This window comes from Echeneis naucrates, chromosome 23 (genome assembly GCF_900963305.1).
Source record: "Echeneis naucrates chromosome 23, fEcheNa1.1, whole genome shotgun sequence".
Taxonomy (NCBI): domain Eukaryota; kingdom Metazoa; phylum Chordata; class Actinopteri; order Carangiformes; family Echeneidae; genus Echeneis; species Echeneis naucrates.
This window is the reverse complement of record NC_042533.1, coordinates 3,529,952-3,548,994: the sequence shown is the minus strand read 5'-3', so window position 1 is coordinate 3,548,994 and position 19,043 is coordinate 3,529,952. Positions and strand designations below refer to the sequence as shown.

Below are 19,043 nucleotides of genomic sequence, written 5' to 3'. Positions count from 1 at the left end.
GTGTTAAAGTCGTCACATGTTGAGTTTGCTCTCATAAAATTTACAATATATAGGTTATGCGAAATCAAGTTCTCTGACAGCAAGACCTCATTTTTCTCAAAATCTCTTTATTTTGGCTATTTAAACATTTTACACTGATGGAAATAAGCACTTCTGTTTTTCTGTTAAGTTATTTAGAATCAAATTGACTTCTGTCAAGTTTCTGAAAATAAACTGTTCACCAAATACATTAATCTTTCTGTGTATTCACATGATAAACAAGTTCGATCATCCTCTGTCCTGCTTTCAGCTGTTCAAATGCCTGATTGTATGTTTTGACAGGAATGTGTTTCACCAAAGTCTCTTGTACTAAATATATATTTCAAAATAGCCTCTATAAATCTTTTTCTTGCTTCAAAATCAAATTGCACACGTCCTTTACAAGATCCTGACAACAAAATGACAACATTTCCATAAACTGCTGACACGCAGTTATTTTGAAAACGTTCATGACATAAATTGCTTGAAAACAAAATATGTGAAGGAGGGCTAACTGATGCAGGGCTCTGACAGGCCCATTCCAAGAGCAGGACAGAAGACTTGTTCTGTAAAGGATCCAGACAATTGGATTTTAAATATGGGTCATATACAGATGTTCAATTTCAAGTTTCCTTCACAGACATAGTGTACACTGACTGTACAAACCATTAAGACACACTTCGTAAAGCCCTGTAAACTTTACTTCCCTTTACTCATATCCCTTAATTTGCCCTCATTTCTCAAAATGTAGGAGACAAAGAGCTAATGTAAATTTAAGGTGGGCTGCACAAAATTAGCCTCCTACTTCAGCTCAGCCCAAAAAAAAGGTCACTTCAATCTTGTGCACTCAATGTAAATACAGCACAGACCTTGTTTTCTTTTGGGAGCATAAAAGCATCAGTTTTTCTATTTGTGTAGCCACAGATATATAATCTCTAATGTCATTGGAATGATTGATGTTTTTTAAGAACTGCAAGAATAAATCACAGAAGGCATTACCTTATATTTTATGTACATAATGTATATCTTTTCTCTTAAAATGTGCAATTCTGCATTTGTTTTCGTTGTTATGGTAATCCAACTTTAAGACAAAGGAAAATCACAGTCACAAGATAAAAATTACACTTAATCACAGAAAAAAACACTAAAACCAAAAGACAGGTCCGTACTGAATGCACCTTCCACACAAGAATAGAAAAAGTCAGGACAACAACTTGATAATAAAGAATAATGTCAAAAGAAGTTAGAAGTAAATGGCAGATTAAATCATGCAGTCACATTTTAAGATGTAAACAAGATTAAGCTCTGTGGCCACACTAGCAGCAAGACTAAAGTTCATTACTCACCAGTGAGGAAAATGTTAGATAGATGAAAAACTAAGTCTAGAGTTTGGTCTGTAGATGGCAGCAGAGGAGAAGCCCTGTCGTGGTTGGGCATTAACATTCTCAGAGATGCACTGCTCGGGAAGTGGAAAACACTGACCAAAATGAAAATTAAAGGCAACCGAAAAACACGATTAATACACTTAACACATATGTTCAAACAGGGCCTTATATTTAACATCGGATTTTTTTGCACTGGATCTTTTTTTTAAAAGCACCTGTCTCCAGTACAGATGAGAGCAACATATTTCTCTCTCCCTTTCTGTTTGTGTACATCTGTATGTATAAATGTATACTGCACACAATGGGTAAACCAATAAACTTACTGTAAAATGACATTAAAAACAGAAATCAGAAATCTGTTTTGTCATCAAAGGGATGACACCTCTGACAAAATGTCAGTCCTGTAAGTCCCACATTTACTTAGTTTCATTAGTGTGGACTGATTCCTGGTTCTGTAAGCAGTGTTGCTGCTGAACCACTCATGGGAGGAGGTTCAAGGACGGACAGGAAAAGAAGCGGCTGTGAAAGTAACTCGGTAGAGCCTCATTCACAGGCCAGCTTGCTGTCAAAGCTGGAAAGGCCAATGGCAAAGGCTTGAAGAGCACACATGGGATAGTTGTAGTCCAGAGTGAAAATGTCTTCAGCCACTCTGCCAAACTGCATGACGATGTAGTCAGCTGTGTAGAGGGGAGACAGAGTCATCAATGGAGTGATCACTAATGTAAGAAGAAACAGTGCAGAGGCCAAATGGCAAATGCTTAAATATGTTGGCGGAAGTTTCCTCTAGCGCTTCTGCTAGCTGGTGTAAAAGCAACATATACACGGAGAGGAGGAGATACTTACGGTCGTTGTCGTGAACTATTTGAAAGTTCTTGACTGAAGCTTGAGTGACGCGGCCGTGGAAGTTGAGCACGTAAGACTGGGTGTCGTCATTCCACACAGGGGCCTTGTTGTGCAGCTCTATCAGGTTGTCCAGTGAGTGATTCTGCCACCTGCTCAGGAGGCTCTCCTGCTCCTGTCATACAAAACACATTCATTTTGAAACAAGCTGTGTGCAGACATACATAACAGATTTGCATTGGTTACCAAAAAAACATATGCTTGCAATCAGAAATGCTCAACATTTTAAGGATTTATCATTTGAAGTTTTTTCAAAGAGCAAAATTCTGCTTTAGGTGACTTCTGTATGGGTTAAGTGATACATAAACTCAACACAGAAAATACATGATGTAGTATAATGTATATTTATTCAATCCTTATATAATGTTTTTAAAGTTTTCTACCAGTTTTTTGGCCTAAAGTGGAGGTGAACCATAATTAAGTCTTTGGGAACTCCATAATGATCTTTGATTTGCTTCAGCTGTGATGCAGGAGTTAAACCCCACCCATGAAGGTATTTAAGGTGCGTTCCAGTCATGAAAGAGACAAAGGAAAGGATCACAAAAAGCTGAGAGAGGAGGCTATGTCAGAGCATGTGAAGGGCTTTGGGGAGAAGACAATTTCCAAAACAATGTACCCTTACAGCGCCCACAATCTTAGACTAATGTGTCTGATTAGCTCACATTTTGAGGTCTGACAGGAACTCTTTCGAAGTTCATGTTCATGCCCGGGATGACTACAGTCATTTTACGTGGCCCTTTGAATCCCAGCACATTGGTTTCCTGCCAAACAGTACAGAAAAGGTGACAATTTCACTTCATGAAATGAATGAACGGTGTAAAAGCTGAAGCGCATTCCTTGTCTTTGCCCTTCGCTCACATAGCAGATGGCTGCCAGTTCCTGTCGCGTGTTGCTCTCTTCCAGCAGAGCCCCAGGGTTCTTGGAGGGATTGGTGCCGTTGTCATAGACCGTGAATTTGGTTCCCATGAGGTTGGACCTATAAGAATGTGCACCCTGGTGGTGAAATGTTCATACCATCTCTGTGCCTGGGCCTGTTTGAGACCAACCAAGCATAACATCTAGGAAGTACAAGTTAAAACTTTGCACCCAGTTTAAGACAATAGTGGCTATGAACAGTTAACAAAGAGCTGAAAGCTGCAGTTCAGGCTAATACAGCTATTTGTCACAGACATTTAGGCTGTGTAATTCCTTTCATTTTGTAAGAAAAATAATCATTTTAGGAGAATTTTAGGCATTCATTATTTTTATAATTCAGAAATGTCATTTTCATCCTCCTTTGACATAGTAGATCTAAAGGCAAGTGTGGTTTTACCTCAGTTTACCGATGAAACTCTCCCCTTCTCGTGACAGATCAGTCGCATCCACTGAGATAAGGTAGTTGGATGTCTTGCTCTTCTTCCTCTTCCTTCCTGCCAGCAGAAACACCTGGAAACAGAAATGTTCCCCTTATATTCTGTAAAAACATCTATGGTTATACTTGTGTTTCTCTCTCTGACTTAATTCAAATAACTACAATAACTGGACCCACACTCACCCTCTTGCCATCCTCTCGCTCCATGTGCATGAAATATGTGGGGTACAGGCCACGGTCCATGCCCTTCTTGTCCCTTGTGATTCTACATTTAACAGTGATGCCACGTGGAGCTGGACGCAGTACAAACTCTTCTAAGTTAGCCACATCGATTAGCGAGCTCTCTGCTGTGGGGGATCCCGGAGTTACCACCTCCTGGTTCATGGGACAAACAAACACGCATGAAGATAGCTAGATGCTTTTTAAATCTTTATTTGGGACTATGCACTCTGTGTTAGAGGCTTGTTGGTGGGAGAATGTACTCACTGAAGCATCCTTGCCACTGGCAGCAGACGCAGGTCTGGTGTTGTTCGTGTGGGGGGACAGAGAACGTGACCGCTCTTCCTCTGCAACATCTTCGTGCTCGCTGGATTCGTCGAAGTTCAAACTGCCAGACAGACCTGATGGGAAAGAGGGGTGAAAAGTTTTAATGATCCATGACATACCATTACCGTTCTTCCTGCTGGGAAGCTTATCCACATGAGACACACGAGAGGAAGAAAATGAGTCCCAGAGGCTCTGCGCATTTCTCCAACTACAAACGAATCTCTCAGACTTCATTTAATTTCTTCCCAGGGGGTTGTGCCAGATAATTGTCCCTGAAGTGTCTTCTAAGGTTTCTGGCTCATCTATGGATTTTGATATGTGATGACATATTTCTGCAATAGTTGAGACGAAAATGTGTGCGATATTATGATCACCCTCTTCTGTATTTCTCTGAAATATTCACAGCCAATGCATCTTTTTATTAATTTGTTTCTTTAGGGGTGAGGTTAATATCAGGAAATGTGGCTGACGTCCTTCTATGCCACACATATGTAGTCGACTGCAGCCAGTGAAGATGGCTCGAGACATCTGTCTCTTTGCTGATAATTGCATTTTGCAGCCAGGATGCAACTCTTGGCTGCAGCTACGGTCCATCTGAATGTGCTGTCAGAGGATGACAGCGGCTCACTGGCATGGAAACATCCCAGTGAGCAGAGGAAACTATATCATCCAAAACTCTGCAGTGTACTTCACCAGAAATAGTATTAATGCTAAAGTCTGCCTAATTACTCTACCCCTGTGTTCAGCTTTGAGCCAAGCAAAGCCTAATTTCTTTGCACGCTGGTTCTTTTTAACTTGGCATCTCTCTGACTCCAGACATCTTTGCTGCTTCTTCCTGGTACCAATCACATGGACTAACACACCTTCAGCAGATTAGAATGAAGCAGGGAAGGGAATGGAAAGAATCAGTGAATAATGCAACAGACATTCACAGCCAAACACAATATTTATACTCGAGTGTTTGCAAGAGATGAACCCTGGATATGCAGCTGTCCCCGAGAGAAAGTACAAGTCATTGTGACATACAGATTGCAAATGTTAGCTCCCCTCGAACTGTCACTCCAGGGCTCCAATTAAAACAACAAACAAAGTTGTGTGAGCCAGTGGTTTATGAAATCAACCATCTGGAAATGTCAGAGAGGACTTGCAATGGACTAACCAGCAACCTGCTAAATAAAAAACAACATCAACAACAAAAAAAACGGTACATCCATAAGATAATTGCCACATAACCCCTTAAAGCCAAAAATACTTTGAACGAATGAGCTGATCAAATATGAATATACCTCAAATGTCTATTTCTTGTGTTCCCTCGAGTGATATGCAAGGACGGGAAGCCAAAAATACCTGCTGGAACTCCTGAGGACATATTCATCTGCTAAACTGGACTGACATTAACATTGGGGCTTTGCATTATTGAGAGGGATGGTGGCATTTATGACTGCTGCATCCCATCACATTAAAACTCAGAGAAAAGTTCAGTGATGTAGCTTTTCATTCAGTTTCATCAAAGACATGTAACAGGCAACATGTCCTCAATGCAACTGTTTCCATGATCTTTTCTATCGTTATATAATTTTCTGTAAGACCAATTTAATTTTTGTTTTACTTTGTAAGCTGAAAGTTGTAATTTGAATCTTGTTGGACTGCTCTCCCATCGATTGGTAGCTTATCAGCAAGGATGAACATTATTTTTGGGCCTACAGACCTTCAAAAACTTTTACTCTCTTTTTGCAGCACACAGCCAACATTTTATTTGTTTTCTTCTGGTTTATTTTAGTCGGTCAAATATCATTCTCCATTCTCCTAAGATCATGTTTATGTGGAGTTAATCAGGAACAAGAAAACCACTTGTGTTTGTCTTTATTTTGAGGGAACAATAATCAGCCTTTGGAAACTACTACAAACGGCAAAGTGGTTCAACAATGCCAACATTGTTGGCCATCAATAGCGCTTTTTCAAACTTTTTAATGGTTTGAATTGAAATTAAAGTGAACATGTTTTTTATTGAGGTGCTTTTTGCTTGACGTTGGCAAACGGACTGAAAAAAGAGCACAACCCAGCCTGGGCTAGATTTTCATGCACTTTCCATAAACTTTTATAAAGCCCTGCCAGCTGGCTGCCGAGTGTGGGTGGCAGTAGCTATAAGGATGTTATAGTTGAGCACCGCAGTGTGAACAATGATCTGGCCTATTATTAAATGACCCATTTCTCACTGCATCACCGTCAATCACCTTGCCGTCTGCATCCTTCCTCGTCCACCCGCTGTGCTTCTTCGGATATCATAATATCTAACTGTGTTTGACAATAGCTGGTAATCATGCAATCACATGAACAAAAAGCTTTGTCTTGTGTCTGTGTTGCTTTGGCCTTGTATCTCTTCCAGGTGTGCATGCCAACCTGTTTCTCCATAGTATTTCTAGATTGTATTTAACTATCTCACACAACAACACAAAGCCAACAGCCCAGCAGAATTGTTGTCTGGCTCTCCATTTGATGCATGTAAAACTTTTTTGTCATAGAGCGCAGTCTGGGAATTAACGTATTCATCTAATACAGACCATATTATATGGAATACAGTAGAAATGGACGTTCTCTAAATCTAAAACTTTGTGTAAAGTCCAGGTGCTAAGTTCTGCCCAGACCCACCTTGTTTTTGCAGTAATTCATGGATGTCTGTCTTCGGTTCCAGCAATGTCTCAGTGTCTCCGTCTCTCTCGGGCTCCTCAGCAGCAGGTGACTGGGGCTGGGACTGTAGCTGGACCTGAGACTGAGACTGGGACTGGGACTGGTTCACTGAGAGGATTTGGATTTTCATTCCCATGTCAGGGGCTTCAGAACCCATGAAGGCTGCTGGCCCATCAATGCCTACAATAAGTGAAAATAGTTTTAAGCCAGTTGTATTATGACCCAATCTCCTGTCTGAATGAATGAAATAAATCTCTCCACTCGTGAGATTGTTTCCTCACCATCCATGATGACATCATTGATGATACTGAGTTGAGACTCCACCAGTGGGGCCTGCTCTTCACCACGTCGTGTCCTCGAGCGCCGGGGCCAGGCCTCCGTGTTGGGTTGGACCATCAGAGGTTCTTGACGTTTCCGTCGCTGCTTCTGTTCCAGCAGCGCCCTCTGTGGACGGAGTAATAGAAAAGAAATGATGGGAAAGTTATTTCTATCATCTTGTAGCCATGTGACCAGAGACACAAATCCATACATGTACCACAGTCTTGTATTAAATGGTGGAAGAGGTTAAGAGCACTTAGCCAAGCTTTTGAAAAACAGTGACTCCATGAGCTGAGGCTAATTGCATTAGTATGCATGATAAGCCACAACCTGTGCCTGTCAGTCAGCCTGTGCTGCAAATGTCCAAGAGGATAACATTAGAGATGATATCCTGGTAAAAGGCACAGGTGACAGGTGAACTGCACAATTAGTGTAGTAATGAACTGAACCATTCGACATGCTGCTATTTCAGACATGTTTGAATCTATACATCTCCATCCGGTGCTTTCAAAGAATTTACACAGAACCAAACCACCAAGAGAAAGATAAAGCATCCTGTCTAGACCTTAGGGAGGAGGATAAATCTTAGATAGCTATATGATGGAATGAGTCACTAAAAAGATGAATATTTTACATAGAAATGGCAACCCTGAATTCAAAAAACTTTAAACGCACAGGAAAATGTAAATCATCTTAATTAAGTCGTGCCTACAGTAATAAACACTCACACTGCATGGGCAACTCGACGTACAATAGAGATGATGTTTCTGTGACAACTCAACATAATGACTAACCTGTAGGGTGAAATGAAAAGAGAGAATGGGTGGCTGGTAGGGTTGGGGGACTGTTGTGGAGGGGAAACCATAATAAAAACAATTAAGCCAAGGCTGGAACAGCTCTGAGTGTACTGAATGGGCAAAGTAATGAGTGCTTTGAGTGTCAATGTTGGCTTTTTTATTGAAGAGAACTGAAATTCTACACCAAGGATTTGGTCTCTCTTAGTCCCCAGAATGATGTGTATGTGTTGTTCTTTTTTTTTTTTTTTTTTTTATCGTGACACCATAAAGACTTGAAAATTCACTGGTCATGTCGTTGCGACTCCCTCTGAGCTTCAGCCTGTGTGGTTGGGGCAGCCGATGGATTACGCAAGTGCACTAATTAGTGCGTCAAATGCACAACAAGTCCTGTTTGGCTATGCTGCTTAGTGAGCTGGAAGAGACCGGGAGCCTTTGTTTCATATTTGTCAGACGAAAAATCTTTTAATAACTCACTAACTGTTTTACCCCTGCTCCCACTACTCTGACCTACGAGTGGAACATCTGGATTAATGTGACTTATAAAATTTAAAAAAAGAAAATTACAGGGGAGAAAGGAAACGGGTAACATTTTTAGAGGGAAAAAAAGAATATTACTATATCCTGGTGCTTTATAAACCAGACTCTGAAGCATTATCATTTCAAAAGACCGGGAAGAAAGAGAGCCGGCATTTGCATGCTTGCTTTACGGCTATAAATAAAGACAACAGATGAATAAAAAGCATCAAAGCATTATCATAATCATAATCATTACTGCTGGTCTAATACATGGAGCTGGAATTAGTGGCAAATTTTAAAAGGTACATAAATGATGTAGAAAAAAAAAAAATCACACATACAAATGAGTTTTTAATTTCACCATCTAAAAAACTCATTTATTCCTGCCTCAATCAAATTTTTAAAATAGATAGTTGGCTCAGTCAGCCATGTTTTTTAGAGCTTTCACTATGATTGTTTTAGCATTCTTAGGGTTTTAATAGTGTTGTGTTCCTGCCGAGGGGTGTGTGTATGTACAATGTGTGTCATATGAAATGGTCTCCTATGGGATGTGTACAACACTGACATGCAACATGCAGTACTGATGTGTAATTTACTCCTGATCATACTGCTAGTGATGCTTGTTTTTATTGTCTCATTGAGTATCTGTAACTGTCATTGTGGCTGTCAGGGCCTTTATGGGCACACTGCTGAGTCCAAAACCAATTTCCCTAAAGGCACAGCAAAGTATATTGTATTGTATTATATTGTATCATATCATACACATCCAGTTGTTTATGTGTGAAAATTCAAATGATTGCTGCGCATTTATTCCCAAATTTTGTGGTCTATATTTGTGAGTATTCTTTTTAAGAGGAATATGTGTTGACAGTATTTTGATAAAGCATTGTTATCATCTACACACTGGACGAATTCTTCATACAGTCAAAAGCTGACCAGTGTGTTTTCCTTCCGTCCAAGTGCAACTTTCATCTTATTTATCGTAATGTTCCCTTCTTTGGAAAATGCTTGGCATTTTCACAGCAGGATGTGACTTCATCCATCCTTTTACAGTTCTTCCTTTGTCTTCCAAAACATAGGAAGTGGAGCAGACTTTCAGATATTTTCTACTTATTGGCGTCCTGGTAACAGTGATATAAAAATACATGAGAAGAAAAAACCAGGCCATTTCAACAAACAACTGAGAAGTTAATGTAAATGTTCTATCTATTGGATATTCCTGGTTACCTTAGTTTAAGTCTGGATTTCTCTTTCCAGAAATAGCCAGATGAGAGGGCTAAATACATAAATAGCAAACATGATATATAATGAACAAAGAATAACGTATTAAAATAATTATGCTGAGTCTAAGTATATCAGAAGAAATATAAAAAGTCACAAACCCGTTCCATTGACATCTTGAACAAGCGTGGGGCAAAGATAACAAGTTTCTCTAAAGGAATAATACAACAGGTCCCATTTGGTTGAAGATCAGAAGAGGTTGTGTTCTCCTCCAGACAGCAGCAGTCCTGCTGGGCATGACTCTGTCTCGCTGCCCCTCATTCCTCCTCTGGAGCTCAGCTTGAGGTTCAGTAAACCAACAGCCTCCTCTGCACTATGTGGTCCTCTGGCAGAAGCGGGTCTGCCTCTCCAGCCAAACACTGAGCGCTGAGTGTGTGTGTGTGTGTGTGTGTGTGTGTGTGTGTGTGTGTGTGTGTGCGTGTGTGACCATTGCTAACTGAATCAGTAGTCATTAGCACTTCAGCAGGAGAGGGAGAGAAACAGAAGGAGAGAGAGGATGGGAGGTGCTCTCCACGTGAGATGCCCTCATGGAATGACTAAATGTTTTTCATTTTTTGTAGGAAAATGCTAAATTTAATAAAAGTAGTAAAAAGGATGACATAACTGTACTGCTCAACAGTTTTTCATTTTTTATATTTCCAGTAACCTGAATCTGATCTCCCTCTGGGCATGAGTGCATATGTGTTTATCTTCATAAGTTATGTAAGAACAGACAACTCTAATGTGAGGCTGTTTGGACTCAACTGAAACTGTGCAGCTCAACTGAGCCTCAGTGGGACCACGGGACACACACAGACACACACACGCAAAGCCAGACACCCCTTAATAAATCCTCTCTGCCTCTTTGAACTCATCAATCTGACACTCATGTTTCTTTCTGCCTAATGTGTGAGATAGTAGAGCACAGCTTCCAGCTTAAATCAAAGCTCTGAGCTGCAACGCCACAGCAAGGTTGGGATAAAGGGTGTCACAGAGTCTCAGGAGGAAAGGATGAAGAGAGTGCAAATGTTGTATGGAAGACAGGGACTGTGTGAGGTATTTGGTAACAGGAGGAGAGCATTTAGCTTCAGGGATAAGGAAGCAGTAAAATTCCAAGTGACTGGGCAGGTGAAAAACAGGAGATTTCCTAATATTAATTGCTTTGTGCACATGATGTTGAGGCAGCTCTTGCCAGTTGCAGTTGCAGACTACAAACGCAGACGGATTTAATCAGGCTACTGCTGCAACAAAACAACAATGAACTACAAAACATGCAGTTAACTATAAAACATGCAAATGTGACATGTTGATGACAAATTAATAGAGACACCAAAGTCTCTGGAAGAAATAAACAGCAACAACAGCAATGTGAATTGCAAAAAGCACGTTTTGTGAAGTTTAGTTTCATACCTGTTTTTGCAGCTTCTGTTGCATTAGACTCCCGCTGTCATCTTCAATGCCACTGCAGAAAAAGGGAGGATATTAAAAAGAGAGATTAATCTCCAACAGCATCCACTCTTAATTTGCTTTTCCTTATCAATCCAGTAGAGGGCAGCACTAATTACATTGATATAAGGTTAAAAAGACTTTATAATCTATTTACTTCTATCAAATAAACAATTTAATACGTTAAAGTATAGGCACAAAAGAGTTAAAAAGAACTTTAATAATTCTACCACACAGTATGATTAAAACAAATGGTGACTCTACAGAGGCGTGTACTTAAAACCAAATCATGGCAGGTCAAAAATTGAACTTCTGATCCATGGAATGAGTCACTGTGTGAAAACAGGATGAAAAACAAAGAGTTGGTGCTGCAAAGAGAAGGCTGAAAAAAGGACAAAGCTCCAGCTGCGAGAATGCCTTGCACTCTGGGTCCCCTGGGCATTTCCCCTGGACACCTATCTGAAGGGACCGGGTCTGTGTTGCTTAGCTACAGTGAGGAGAGAGAAGGGCAGCAGCAGGAGTCTGTGCTATGAGTGTCTGAGTCAGAGACCTAGTATCTCCAGTCTTGTCCTCTTTGTCAAACACACAGACAAAGAAGTTATACAGGCTGATTCATTCAGGTCACTGAGTATATTTCTCATATCTTTAATTTCTCACCGTCAAGTAAATCTTTATCATGACATGGCCCTCTGGGATTATATGAGTTTTTTTTTTTAGAAAAGGATTAAGGGTAGAGGCTGAGATGTCTTCAAATCACTCTTCCAATCTCCCCATCAAGTATAAGCTCATCAGATGCCCGACTCACTAAGCTTCACTCTCTATTCCCTCAGCGAGTCTCAACATCCTCCCTGCAGCTTCTTGTATGCAGGAGATGACATGTGCTACTTAAGGACCTGGCATAACAGCTCATCTCTCAAGGACAGTCACTGAATGCCAAAAGATGACAAGCACCGGAAACTTGTTCACACCAAGAAACACACAAGTGCTTCACTAAGCCCCCTCATCTCTTAATAAGCCCACAGAGTGAGTCTTCTGCGGCCCAACAGGCTGTATGCTGTATGGGCTTGAACCGTGATCTAATTCTATGTCAGAATTAGTCATCTTTTATCAGCGTTTCATACCATCCCTCAATAATCCTTCCTCCACGTATCACTCACTGTTGACACTGGCAGACAGATGGGTGTCCTGGGAGACCATTGTGGTACCTGAGAACAGGTGCTGATGAGAGGGAGAGCTAGACAGTGGAGGATAATGGGCGGTTTTGCTCACATACACACAGCTGCTATTGAGGATGGCAAGGAGAGAGATGGGAGATTGCTAACTTTTGCCAAAGTGGCTTTTATCCAAGGCCATGAAAGATGTACAAACTGTTTGTATCAAAGTAATGTGATTATCCAATAATCAGACCAAGTCATGAATAACTTTGATTAAAATGTTTACAGAGATTTCCCATTGGGCTGTGCCATTGATATTGCTGTTTTCATGCCACAAAACACAGTCTGATTAATGACTAAAGACACACCCTCAACATCACAACACAAAATGAGATTTTCCCTGATGTTTCCAGCCTCTAACACAATCTTTCTGTTGTAATAGTGCTGTGTTATCTCCCCAAGGTCATCCTCATCTGAATATTTTATGAGAGCTTTGACACAGAAAATGTTTTCCTGGATAAAGACCTACCACTTGGTAGCGGCAGATGAAGCACATTAAATCAGTTGGTAGCCTAGAGAGAGCAATCACAACTGATGAATGAGGGAGAAGCTGTATTGGTGTTTGTCTAAAAATGTAGCAAAATAATAAAAAAAAAGGGAATCATGGATAATTTAAAACACAAAGAAATTAAAACTCCTCCTCATATTTTACTGTGACTCTTATTCTAACAACAAGCATGATTATAAGGCCATAATCAGAACTGGTTTACATGGCTTTCATCATACTCAACGTAATTCAGTCACGTTATAACATTTATGATTATTGATATGAAAGAAGCGGCTTTGTGTGTGTTGGTGTGAGATGCTGAGTTTTTGGTGTGTTGCTGCTTACCTCATAGTTGGATTAGAGGAGAAGCTGGCAGAACTGGAGGGTCTTCAAGTGGCGATTTGGCACCAAGGGAACCATAAGCACAGGACATGCAAAAAATAAAAGCGTAATATGAATTAATAACAAGATTTTAACATCTGTGGGCCGTTAAGAAAACTCATGTCGTGTTTTTTTGACTTTTTTGGCAATTACATTCAATAACTAAACTATTGAATTACATTCAAATCCTAAGTTTACCTTTAGTGGCCAGTAATGATCATGTCAAGTCAAACCCTAACCCTATCTTTGCGAGGTATATAGCCCCATAAAGGAAGCTCAATCATTGCAATCCAATGCGAGAGTCTAAACCTCATTATAACCAAGCCTTCTCCAACTTGTGGGGACCACCATTTTGGTTCCCCATAAGTGTAGTAAAATAAGGCCACACTCTCCCACAGCAATACACATAAACGTACATGGACTGATTCATCACAGCTGTGAGTGATCAATGTTTCATCGGTCTATCACCGCTTGGGGGACAAGAAAAGAACATGCTACATTGTGTCCTTCCTTGTATGTCAGACTGGGGTAACCATGGAGATTCCTTCTCCGTCAACAACACACCTCAAACGGCATTGATTAAGAACCTACAGCCAACTCAGTAAAGCTTCATAGTAATCGGACGCCTCAGCACTGTGCTGTAAAGATTTACCGACAGGCAGACAGAGGGGTGGAACCACGGCTTCAAAATATAAACATTTATTTATGGCGTAATGAGATTTTAATGCTATTAATAATCTGAATTATGAAAAGGTAATTACCGTTAATCACACCTCCCTTGAGGACAAGTTGACCAGTGACTTTTTTACAGTTTAGACAATAATATATAATTGCGGTTATATATCATTAACTAGAGCGGTATTATTATAGTAGCAGAATCCATTTTGTCTGTTGTTCATTATAACTAAAAGCCTTCCACTTTTCCACTTCAAAAAGATATCTAAAAGTTGAAAGAGTGAACCTAGTTTCTGCCAGAGGGAATTCCAACTTGGAGAGGACACAGAATAAAATGAAGACCGATGAGAATAAATGGTTGATTCCCTGTGGCCCAGAGCATGGCTATCAGAAAGAGTGAAATCGTACCAAAGTACCTGCGTAAAAGAAGGACAGTATCAGTAAAAAGCCAGACAGTCTCTTGAGATGTCTAGGTTTTTACCCAGATGGTTTATTTGTGTAAAATTAAGAAAATCCCCAACTTGCTTCCAGGCTTCATGTTGGGTTGGGTTTTTTAAATTGAAGAAAAGAAACCCAGCATCCGATCCAAAATCCAACATCATTTCACTCTTCAAATGTATTTCAACACTTTTGGTTTTTACTTTAAAGCAGCTTCTCAACGTCACTTTTCTAAGATCGCTTCAATGGATGTTATTTGTTTATAAGGAAGAAAGAGCCAAATGCAGTTAACTTAATCATGAATAAAGATAAGAGTATGGGTTGTAATTACAACACACAAATCATAAACTCTGGTTACAGCACACACAGTCGTAGTCTCATGCCCTGAATAAGTAAAGAAACATGAGAAAGAGGCACATGTTTGACTGCAGGTCAGCAATTCAGTTGGACGAAGGGATGGAGCAGTGATACAATATGTGTGTCCATGTGTGCACATAAATTAACTAGTTAGGAGTCCTCTTCAAAGACTTCAAACTAGTTCTGAAGAATGCACCACATAGCAGATGTTATGTTTGTTACAGCGTGTAGATGCAGATTATATTGTCGGCATATGTGCGGCTACCTGTATGACCAGCGACTGTAGACAGGCTGGGATCCCCCATTCCTTACAGTGTCCATGAATGTGGCTGCAGAAATGCTAGTAGTCCAAGGTTCTTCAATAGTCCTAACCAGCAGTGAGCCCTGCAGGCTTCAAGGTCTCTGCTATTATGTCACTGAGAAAGAGTAGCTATGTCCCACCCAGGGGAGTGATGTCTACCAGTACTGAGGCACTCTAAGGTCGGGAGCCTTGGAGCTGTTACCATGACTTCACACTTCAGGCAACACACAAGGATTTGGCTAAGAGATAAGTATGACAGCGGCAGGCTTAAATGATAGAGCATCACCTGATCAAACTTAAAAATGTAAAGTCTGAATTTTACATGAACTGGACAGGCGTAGACAACTTGAGCGAGGAGGTAACCAGCTTGAAATAAAGCCTCAGTTTCATTGAGACTGGAAATGTTTCTAAGAATAACTGTCATACCTAAGTTCCAATATTTCAATTCAGTAATTTTCTGAGAGAACCAGCAGTCAGTTACTGTTCATTTCCTCTGACTCATAAAATGGGAACCACATATATCCAACCATAAATACACACTCTGTCTAGCAGAGTTATGTATGCAATAGCTTTAAATGTCATGTATGCATTAGCTTTAAATGGCCAAAACCTCCTCTAAAAACATTAATACATTAATCTGTATTCAACTTTTAGCAGATGGCTAAAGTATTCCAGTCTATGGTCCCAATTATAAAAGGGTCATTTTGTAGAAGTAATTCAATAAAACAAAACCTATAGATTATCCTGTCTAAAAACAGGAGAGAATCTAATCTAGTTGCTAGGAGACTGGAGTCTATCGTCATTTTTTTGTGCCCGTTTACAGGAGCAACAGGATGAAATCAAGGAGAAAATGAGCTGTATGTTTGTGTATGTTTGCCTTAAGAGACAGTTCGTAAAATGGCATATAAGTCAATGGAGGATAAGCAAGGGAATCATTCACCAGAGGGAGTAATTATTGAGCTCAAAACAAATGATGGAAATAAGCTACAAGAGTTGATAATAATACTATTTCCCTTAGGGGCTCCGAGGGGGGTTCTCTCCACTCATCTCCTATAATGATGCTTTATGTTGTTTAGGCAACTTTAAAAAAAAATGTGAGCTGTTGCCCATCAAATGTTTGCCAGTTGCAATCTTCCCATGCTAAAAGTAGCTACTCTGCCATGGGAGAGATCGGTATGAACTTTAAGCAGAAATGATACATTTGGTAAAACGTATGTAATGCTGGTAATGCTGTATATTTAAAAATATGAGGGTGATAAACAGCAAGTGTTTTCATTCTCACCACATGATTAACAGTGTGTTGCCTAGGCCAGCTGGGCCATGTGTTTGAAATGTGCTGGACAACCAAAGTAAATCACAACTCAGCCACAAGCTGCAGAGGTCAATAGCGCTGACTTCAATAGCACACCATTTCCTTTTAGTAGGTTCAACTACATGCTCCAACTGCTCACAAACCCTGTATACCACAGATATATATTTCTGGCTGAAAAGCAGCTTAGTCCCTTGCTAAATCTTGTTGCAATAAGGGAAGCCTGCTAGTGATTTTTCTGTCCTCGTTCAATAATGCAATCTGCAAAATCTGTACACTCTGCATGATATTCTGCACACAAATAATTGATGCTTTTTTGATTGTGATGCTGATCGTGATACTATACTGCATAGCTGCTGTTCCCATTATCACAGCATATGAAACTGTGGTATGGCATCAAAGAGCTTGCTAGCTCTGCTTCAGTTGTCGGTAATAGTGACCTAGTTATCACCAAACTTCAGGCTGACACATGAGTTCTTTACATTCCATTTAACACAGGTCCCATTTCTCATTCATTATGTGTGTTGGTCTACTCAGTGGCCCTGGTGATGTTACCAAGGTGCAACAAAGCATATGAAAAGTTCATAATTCTCCCACTTTCAACACTGTACATACATAATCGGTTTTTGCAATATTACACTTGGGATGCTGCTATCAAAACCGTCACTCCAGATATGTCATATGTCAAGCAGAGTCTAAGATTTGTAAACGCCTCACACTGTCAAGTAACCTCAAAAAACCCATGCTCCAATAAATCAGAATAAATATGTTAATGAATACATTTGTTAAAGATAAATAATAAAATGGAATTGTTAACACAGAAAGGCCTCTTATTCAGCTCTGTTTCAAGGTCGACCATTTGAGTTCTGAGTCAGACTGTGAGCTTGTACACAACACAAACTGTGTGCATCAAAGCTGGCATGCTGATCAGGAATGAGTCCATTGCTGCATCTCACATTACTAACCTAACACAGTAACAAGGCCAAGACTTTTGCTTGTGTATAATAGCAGTGCTTGTGAGACATCCTTAGATAACATGCACAGAGTGGAAGTCTGGCCGAGTAATTTTCAATCCAATGAACTAATTCATGCTGACAGGCACCACTTATAGTATGAATTTATGTATTACAAAACCAATGTAATTAATTACTCCTGGATAATGCATGAAACATGCTTATTTGTAGTGAGATTGTACCATCATTGCCACTGTAAAAACATCTAGCATTGTGAGCCGATGTGGATAAAATCAACTAATTGCAATGCCACTGTAACAGGAAAGGTTGGTAGCTACCCCTGATTTTATCTCAGAAAAATAAAAGCAGACCTCCTCCTCAGCATCATGGAGTCCATCATGCACACACACAAGCAAACTCATCTGCACGACCAACAGAGTGCATGTTTACATTGCAGATGTTTACAGACAAAGAGTTATTTCCTTACCAAGTTGTTATTGGATCCACAGCTTTATAGCTCATCTGGGTGGAAAGCATTAACAGAGTAGAGACAAAAGGCTGGAGAATGGCAAGCTCAAACACGACATGCACGACATCTCACTCACTGTATTCAAAGGCCAGCCTTGAAACAGCTTTGACGGGGATGAATGCCCGATGCTGACTATTTGACACATCGTTATTAGACAGAGCCGGATGGATCTGGGGCTTGTCGTCTTGCATTTAAATTGAATCCATTCAGGGCAACGGGGTTTTACTTGTTTTACCTCCACTGCAACGAGGAAAAAATGTCAGTCGGATATATTTGTAAGGAAAAAAAAAAAGAGGGGGTGCTACATAAATGAAGAATGACTCATATTGTACACGGATCGCTTTTCAGATATCTGCGATTGAAGTTCGCTTTCAGATCGTTGCTCCAGTCCCATCGAATAGGACTCAAGCTATATATATTTATGTGAGTTCGAGATGACCCATCGATTAACCCCAAAGATCTGTGTTTTTCTCTTGTTCTTTTCTATTGTGCTACTAAGACGCTCAGAAATGTCCGAAGCGATATATAGCTGTAATATCCCGGCTATTACCTCGCCAGCTGAGCTTAGCCTTCAAGGAGTAACGTTCACGGTTAAGATGAGAAAATAAGCCGATGCTGCTGTCATTTGTTTTTGTCTGCCAGCTGCGGAATGTAATAGCTAGCGTATTAGCATTAAAAGCTAACCTTAGCTTCGGGTTACAGTGCCTTTATTAAAAAAAAAAAAAAAAAAAAAAGTTGTTGGCGACAGTTTTAAGTTTTTCGGGTGAATGAAAACGGCAGGTTGGCTTGATATCCCGCCGCTGGCCGAAAAGAACAAATATGAACACAACTTAAACAAAAGGCGTCTTTAATTTTTTTACCTTATGCTGTAGTAACTCATGTTTGTCCACCGTTGCTAAGGAAGATCCTCGTGCGGCGGTACACTTTCAGCAGAGAACAGTTACTCGGTCCTTAGTTACCGAACACACTAACAACCGGCGCTGCGATTGGTCCGCCGTTTATTTAAGTGGACGTTGATTGGAGGGTTTTCTCCTAGTAGGGCGGAGAGCCGAGCACTGCTCTTCTTTTTACCAGTTACCCGTTTTACCTCAAATATATAGTCAAAGAAAATAGACATAAATAAACACAAATAATTCAACAGGATCGAGTAATGCAGAATTTCTTACAATGAACA

General features: G+C 40.2%; 1 protein-coding gene across 4 annotated transcripts; it reads right to left on the bottom strand.

Moving 5' to 3' along the window:
* Positions 1-118: 118 nt before the first annotated feature.
* On the bottom strand, positions 119-18,811 carry tulp3 (TUB like protein 3). 4 transcript variants are annotated; one of them, XM_029495079.1, is made up of 13 exons: positions 18,730-18,755; positions 13,272-13,313; positions 12,909-12,951; positions 11,190-11,241; positions 7,170-7,332; positions 6,850-7,068; positions 4,141-4,274; positions 3,838-4,029; positions 3,616-3,728; positions 3,162-3,279; positions 2,966-3,064; positions 2,247-2,418; positions 119-2,080 (listed from the first exon to the last, which is right to left on the bottom strand). In XM_029495079.1, the coding sequence occupies exons 4-13, from the start codon at positions 11,211-11,213 to the stop codon at positions 1,947-1,949; spliced, it is 1,368 nt and encodes a 455-aa protein (XP_029350939.1). In that variant the 5' UTR covers positions 11,214-11,241; positions 12,909-12,951; positions 13,272-13,313; positions 18,730-18,755; the 3' UTR covers positions 119-1,946. The 4 variants fall into 4 exon arrangements, with proteins under 4 accessions (XP_029350939.1, XP_029350938.1, XP_029350937.1 ...); XM_029495078.1 differs by lacking the exons at positions 12,909-12,951; positions 18,730-18,755 and adding exons at positions 17,828-17,862; positions 18,420-18,484; XM_029495077.1 differs by lacking the exon at positions 12,909-12,951 and having other exon boundaries at positions 18,730-18,811.
* Positions 18,812-19,043: the final 232 nt, after the last annotated feature.

Coding starts and splice junctions, on each gene's coding strand:
- tulp3 (XM_029495077.1), bottom strand. CDS start 18,749: ATGAGTTACTACAGCATAAG. Junction 7,333..11,189: donor AACAGAAGCTGCAAAAACAG/GTATGAAACTAA, acceptor CTCCGTCCACAG/AGGGCGCTGCTGGAACAGAA. Junction 4,275..6,849: donor TGAATTACTGCAAAAACAAG/GTGGGTCTGGGC, acceptor CTTTCCCATCAG/GTCTGTCTGGCAGTTTGAAC.